At 44.2% G+C, this 7,824-nt stretch overlaps 1 protein-coding gene across 1 annotated transcript in view; it reads right to left on the bottom strand.

The window, feature by feature from the left end:
• The window catches only part of WNK2 (WNK lysine deficient protein kinase 2), a gene marked incomplete at its 5' end in the record, with an annotated part of 95,736 nt that extends 87,914 nt beyond the window's left edge, over positions 1 to 7,822 (bottom strand). Inside the window, 1 exon segment of the mRNA XM_031063513.1 lies at positions 7,550 to 7,822. Within this exon segment, the coding sequence (XP_030919373.1) occupies positions 7,550 to 7,822 (273 nt within the window).
• Positions 7,823 to 7,824: the final 2 nt, after the last annotated feature.

Genomic DNA, 7,824 nt, shown 5'->3' with positions numbered 1-7,824 from the left:
AGTGAGGGGCAAAGCTCCTGCAATTTCATGCTTTGAAAAGAGAAGATTCTGCCATTCTTAGCAATGTAAGCATTAAACTGAGATAAAAGCAAGCCCATTTCATTAGTCTAACACTTACTTTATTATCTACAACTCTTCAAACACACACTGATATGAAAGAGAAACAAAACAAGTTCAGATGCAAACAACCATGCCTGTTTTCCTTAATTAATCAGCAAAGCCTGGAACCAAACAAGCCTATTTTGATAATATCTGGCTCTTGTAAAACCGATTCCAGTGTTTTAGCAGAGCGCTGCACAGGCCAGCAGCAAAGAGCTACATCCACTGGAAATGTTGTGCTTCCCCCGCCACGTTCCGAAGCATTCTGTTTGAACAGCAGGATTGATTCTGCTCAGTCGAGCACCACAGCTGCACCAGCTCTGGCCAGCACAATGGGGCACCCGAAATGCTCCTCTAACTGAAGCAGTCCAGCATCAGGAAAGGCAACATGAAACAGCTGCTTATTTTATGAAAATCTGGAATAAACACTACAACTTTAATCCTTTGAGCACACACTAGTGAGAGAAGGAACATCCATTTCAGAAGCAGACAGAGGCAGGGCATGGTCCAGATAGTATTTGTGTGGCTAAAATCAAATCCTGCTTCTGTAAAATCAATACTCGGTTCTCAATACATGAGGTGACCAACTGTCGTCTGTTCTTTTTAATAAAGTCTTATTTTATAGAATATAGAACAAATTTTATCATTCAGCTAAAGAAAAAACCCTTTCTTCATCTGTTTAGCCTGACTGGGCTCTAGGCAGTTTAAGCATGTGAAATGCACTGACACTGCCTTTGGACAAGCCCAGTTAATTCAGGAATACAAAATATAACATTACCACGCTCAGTTCTGAACCAGTTTAGAGGCTCATACTTTGCAAAAAAGTTAATGGAAAATACTTGACAGTCTCCCAAAATGACATAAATACATAAATAAACAAAAACATTCCCAAACAAACAATAAGGCAGCCATCATCCATACAGGTTTACATTCAAATTCTCTGAATTTTGAGGAAACAAAAGGCCTTTTGAAATAGAGAGAGATTAACTATATCAGGACTTCCAGAATCTGAAAAAGATATTCATTAATAGCTTTGGCAACTAGCTACTGTACAGCCTCCTCCCACACAAAAGCATTACAAAACAGGACTGGTGTGTAACAAAACAAAATGCTCATTTCCTTTTAGGTTTTCTTTTTTTTTTTTTTTACAAAAAATATTAATCTAACCAATATATAAAACTCAAATTAACTTTAGTACGGTGGTGCTGAGATACATCACAGGATCAAATACCATTCTAAGAACATTTAATTTTCCTTTAAGAAGGTCAAGAATGAAGATCAGATTGAATTCACATAACATGGCCAAGTTAGAGTCCCCCACAGTGTTAGCCATGCCTTCTCCCCTCAGGTTTCCTCAGAGTTCATGAATAAGTAGTTTATAGCCCTCTGCAGCAAACTGAAGAACAAATGATATTAGGTCTTCAGTTACTCCTTGCTTGACAGTTTAAACAAGATGGACATTCCCAGAACATGGTCTTCCATTTTGCCCATTACTCCCATTGCACATCTAAGCACTGTATCACACAGCCATATTACTCTACTAACACTATACAGTAAAATAATTTTCCAGTGGGTGTTATTTTTTTAAAAAAGCATTTTGGGGATTATATGAACTGAAAGCACAGGTGAGAACATTCAAGACCAAGATGGAGCATCTCCCATAAAATACAATTCAAGATGAGTACAGGTATGAGTTTACTTATATTTCTTTAAGGGATTGCAGAGAGACATCACCACCCCCTCCACTACCTAAACATCATGGAAGAGTCACTCCAGAAAGTTCTCAGTGCACATTTTTTACCATCTGATTTGAAACTCAATTAAGGTTCATCAATTGTTACAGACAACCAGCGGGGAAATAAGATGCTTCCTAGGGCTTAGAGGTGTTCAGTGACATGTCTCAGCTTGTATTCACAACACAGGTGATGGCAGGGGACAGGGGAGAACAAGCAGGACTTGTGATCCACCCCACATCCCAAACCCCCAGTGTCTTTTACAGAACATGGCCATTTGCATGTGAAAAGAATCTCTCAGAAGCTATGTAGCTAAGTCTTAATGGACAAAATTCCTAACAAGCACAGTGTTTGGGATAAGCATAATGCCAGAATGAGATATGGACTGGATTCCTTTGGAGGACGATGAAATTTTAATCAGGGATAGAGGAAGTTGCTTATGGTTTGAAGATCAGTACATTCCAGAGCAAGGGACCAGTGACACACAAAAGGGGCTCTATTTTGTGGTTTATGTAGAAAGTGGGCTTAGAAGAATGTACAAGCACTCTTGTACTGGTGCAGAGTCCAGGCAGAAGCAGCTGCAGCCAGGCAGTGCTGGAGAAGGTGGCTGTGACCCCTCCTGCAGGATGGCTGACCTCTGCTTCCCACGAGGCAGGAGGGCAGCACAATCAGGGACCTGCTCCCTCCTTTCAGAGCCACACAGGAATAGCAAGGGACTGGACTGAAAGTCGTTTCCACTTGACTTATCAACACCACAAAGAAAATCCTCTGCCACCCTCCTTGGCCAACCTCAGTTTCAGGCACATCAAAAATCAACACTGGGATGCACAGCACCCATACTGTCTGCAAGTGTCACTTGAAGGAAAAGATACATTTCCAAACATAACTTCATTCATATATATATATATATATATATATATATATGAAGCAAACCACTTCTGCTTCCACATGACCCTTCTGGATATCCTCCAGCTGCTATCTGCAAGCCCCTCCTGTTGCAGCGCAATGAAGACGTCCCTTCCAGTAGGAGTGCCAAGTTCACACATCTTGTGTGACACACCTTAGGCTGCCCTTGCCTTGCACCTACGGCCTGCCCAGGCATCACACATCAACATTTAGCTCATATTTATGTCTTCTGGCCAGCAGACCCAATCCAGAGCTTAATGCACACACAGGAAAGTGTCCTACTGCTGGCTGTCAACAGCCACATTGTGGCAAATCTAAAAACCAAACTTCTCAATTGTCACTGAACCCCCATGCACCACTGCAATGGGCTCCTGAGGCAGGAGCCTCCCTCCTCAGCAATGCTTTCACACCCAACCCTTACAGTGCATCTCCTACTTTCCAGGAAACACTCTTGCAAACTTCTGCAGCATCTCTAATCGTTGAGACTACCAAAATGCATTAACTCCAGTAGCCAGCATCTTTTAGCACATCATTACCATTGCCTCCGAACTCTTAAACCTCTGTTACACTCTAGCCACAAAACATCACCAGTGTAAACTCATGTGTCACTCGTGTCAGACTGCGTATCAGTTGCAAGGATCACCACAGTGACAGCTTGCAACATCAACTTTTTGCACCCCCCCATCAGCTGTGGATATGAGATGACCAAAGGGACCAGAAATATCCTTTACACCCAGCTCTGATTTGAAGTTGTTTCTTCTTATGGCAGCTGGACCCACACATTTAGCATGAAGAGTTTCACCAGAATTAAGGGCACACAACCAACCTTGAGGCACAATGTGCTCAAAGCAAAAGAAAGGAGTCTTGTGTGATTCACAAGCAGAATGTGAAGCCTGACCCAGCTCTATTTCATTTACTGAATTTGAGAAGCAGCCTATTAATAGTTCACTACCATATCCCTGCCCTGCTTCTCCATGCCAGGGCAACGGCTCTGCTAACAAACACCAGTGATACAGGCACACATTTTCATACTGACACTGTAGAACACAGCTAATCCCAATTGTTTCAATTTAAACAGAAGTCACATTCACAAGAATTAACTGGAAACAGACAAAATTGGTCTTGAACTTCACTTAGTGTGAGCAGACAGCAATATCAGACTCAAGCTTTCTGGTATAGTCTCTGTCTCTTTTCTTCTCTGAGATTTTCTAAATTATTCTGTGCATTTACACTACAAAGTCTATCAGGCCAATAAATTACCAGCATAGATTGTAACCTGCTACTGTTTCAATATCAGATGAATGCTGCCAGCCAGCAAGGACACTAACAAAAGCCAAACTACCACACTACTTGAAATCCCAGAGTTACTACCCTTTTCAGGAAAAAAAACCCTGGAATTTTGATACAGGGGCATAAGACTGTGATGATCACCAGGCATCTCACACCTTCCTGCGACAGCAGGATAGAACAGCCCAACGTTTCCCCATTTCTCAACAAAAAAAAAAAATTAAAATTAAATACAATGGTGGTATTCACAGTCCAAGCAAGAACCATAAAGTACAATGAGGCCTCTGCATTTCACAATACCAGGTCTGACTTTTTACAGGGTCCCTATATATTCCCAAAGGGAAACATGATGGGATTTTGAAACAATTCATCTAACTAAACAGAATATTTGGCTTGCAAGCAGGGGAGTGGTAAAGCCTGTATTCCTTATTCACAACCCAACACTTCACTCAGGAGTGCAACACTGTAATACTGCTATGCCAAAGCCTCACCACACAGCGACTGCACACCATCAATTAATATTAATTATAGCTTCTGAAAACCTTGGAATGCAAACCCTTCCAAAACTGCAAGGGCACACTAATCCTGATCTAGCACTTCAGCTTCATGAGGGAACAATAGCCTTATTTTCTAGCTAGAATTCAACTACAGCTTTCACCTCTTCAGACAGGTCTAAATCCCAGATCATTTGGTTAGCGCTTGGGTCCCGCCCTAATCAGAGCTATGACTTCAGTTCTGAACACTAAAGCCATCTTTTCAATGAAATAAAGCCACTGAACAAGAATAGCTCGCGAGGCCTTTGTACAGATGGACAAAGACACACAGGCAACAGCACAAGTGGGCTGAAAAACCGCTGAGCCAGGACAGGATTAATGCCTGCATGGAACCTCAATGCTGTCCACTTTAATTTCCCCGCTCCAAGTGGAACAAGCACAAGTGTATCTCCACAAAAAAAATACTACAGGTTGCAGCAATTTTTCCACAAAAAGGCTCTGGCCTGGGTTCTGATGATGTGAGGCTGCAGAAGAAGGCATTTTGTCTCCAACAGCATGGTGATATGATGGCTTCCACTCAGTCTCCTGCTACCTATAGGGAACTTCAAATTTGTGCAGAGAAACACAAATCAGGGCAGATCTAACTGACACAGCTCGCAATAAAAATTAAAATAAAAACAACCCACCCCACAGCCATGAATAAAGTGATTTACTTGACAGCATCCTCTGAATGTTTTCCCTAAAATTCCCCAGCTGAACTGAGAGTATTCTACAAGTCAAAGAGACAACACAGCCATTCACATCTTCTCCCATTGCCCCTCCATGCAAATCCAGTCCGGAGGCACAGGCTTTAGTACTGTAGTCGTTAAAGGTTTTTGTCATTCAATGAGGCTTTCCCAGTCCAGACCCAAGTACTGGCTTCCAAAGTCACATACCATCTCACATTACCTTCGGCATCACTCAAAACTGCACACAGTAGAGTTTAAGGGACCCAGCAGCCCCTGCCTCCTAGGGATTCACACCAATTTCTCTAAAGCAGCCAAACAATAGTTTTCTTTCCACAATTAGAAGCCTAAAGCAAATTCTGTATCAAACTGAAAATATCTAGCAGTAAGATCTGACTTGGGCTGAAGCACATATAGTGAAAACTAATGGGAATTTGAGCATTATACAGATTTCTTCACACGCAGTCAGTACAAGAATTCCTAAACAAGTGTAATTAAGAATATGAAGGCCATTCACCAGGTAAGAAAGCTTTCACGCTGCAGTTTTCCCTTCCCAGTCTCTTCCCTAGCTGTACATGATCCAGACTAGCACTTCCAAGCAGTGTTCACCAATACATTTGGCAGGTTTTGGTTGTTAAAGCTGCTCCATTACCGAAGATTCGTGGAAAATCCATTTCTGTCAATCCCCCTGCTAGAGCCCTCTGAGAAAACCTGGCATCATGCTGAATTCTGGGTCTGTGCTATGGCTCTGCAGTGATGGGGCTGGCCTGGGCTGCATGGACTGACAGGAGCAGCATCAGCCTCTTCCAACCTGCCCTCCAGCAGCACCCGAGCCACCGTCCCTTGTGGATTTCAGGCTGCTGAAGCAGAAGCCTTACACACACCGGATCCAGTTCCCAGCAAAGCCATACAAAAGCCCAGGCCATCCCCCAGCAGCTCTCTCTTAAATCCCCTTAACAATCCTCCAGACCCCCCCTTTCCCCACAAACCCACCAGGACCCCCGGGCTGGAGGAGAGAGGGGCTCAGCCCCTCACCACCAGCCCTCCATACCTTGCCTGACTGCTGTGTCTCCCATTCTGCATCTCTGTCTGATAAAAGCTGGGGAATGCACGACTATGAAGACTGAGAAGTGTTCCCCATAATTCTTATTAAGAGAGCACTGGTGCAGTGAATCATGATTATGTTGTGTAATGAAATCATCAGAAAATAAAGATGTGGCTGTACATCCATCCCCAGCTACCCAGGCAGCCAGGAGTAATTTACAAACAGATTGGGCCAACATTAAAATATAAACATCCAAGGGCTTAGACGTACAATAATACATTATTTCCATATCAGTTTCAAATACTCTTGTAGGCCATAAAGCTCAGCCATCCAATAGAAGTTTAAAGATCCCAAATTATAAGATTTAAACCTCCTTTCACCTAAGTTACAGAGTAACTCAGGCTGAAAATAAAACAGTATCAATTCTGTATTAGGTTTTTCTCTTAGGTCTCATTCCAGTGGATGCCAACAGAAGTGAGGTAACAGGCACTACAAGCAAAAAAAAAAAAATCAGGCATGTTCTACTGTGATTTTTACCAAAGGCTACAAAATCCACCAAGAACAGGGTAATGGCAAAAGACAGCATCTAAGCGTTCGGTCTCTTTAGATATTACTGGATGATACTACTTCATTCAGAAGATCTGGAACTTTAATGTAAAAATCTGCCTTTTCAAAGGTATTTGGACAGATAAGTCTTTGACCTAACAAAAGTACTGCAAACCCGGTACCTCGAAAAGGGCAAGCACCGGGGTATATTAGGAGGTTTGATTCACCAGGACAGCGACAATTTCATGGCAGGAGAGGGAAGGTTGGGGGGAGCAGCTTCTCAGCTTTATGAAGCCATAACACAAAAGGAAATTTTCCCCCTGCAAACGCTCTCAAATCACTGACTGTCGGTGTCATTTTAACCGGGAGCTGCTGCCCCGAGAAGGGGCTGCGGCTGGGCCGAGCATCCCCGCTCCGCCCTTTCCCACGCCGCGGGAGCCACGCGTGACCTTCGCTGCACCAGGCGGGTCCTGCGCGGCCCCCGCGGCGGCAGCGGCGCCGGGCCGAGGGGGTTAAGCGTGGGAGGAGTGTACATAAGGTGGTGGATCCAGAGCCAATGGGGATATTGCGCTATAGTTAGATACTGGATTCTAAGCAATGGTGACCATAAAGGCTGCTCAGGGCTGAGCTGCTCTGAATGACACCAGCACGGCGCCTTTAGTTCCCGGCTTATAAGGCAGAAAAAAAAACCACAGGAGGATCAGCTAGGCTTACCTGCAGTTCACACCACGCGACTTCGACCCACGTCTCCGTGTCCAGACCCTTGTAGACCGTTTTGAAGGATCCCCGCCCGAGTTCAATATCAAACTTTAGGAACCTGCCATCCGGCGAGGTGGCAACCGCTTTCATATCAGCCTCCTCCTCGGGCTCCTCTTTCTTAGCCTTGCCCTGGTCCTTGGCAGCATCCTGCGCCTCTCTCCGCTCCGCATCCTTGCCTGGCTCCTTCTGCTCCTCGGCGCCCGCGGCGCTGCCTGCGGGCGGCGTTGCCC

This window comes from Geospiza fortis, unplaced genomic scaffold (genome assembly GCF_000277835.1).
Source record: "Geospiza fortis unplaced genomic scaffold, GeoFor_1.0 scaffold394, whole genome shotgun sequence".
Lineage (NCBI taxonomy): Eukaryota > Metazoa > Chordata > Aves > Passeriformes > Thraupidae > Geospiza > Geospiza fortis.
This window is presented reverse-complemented; position numbering and strand designations above follow the sequence as displayed.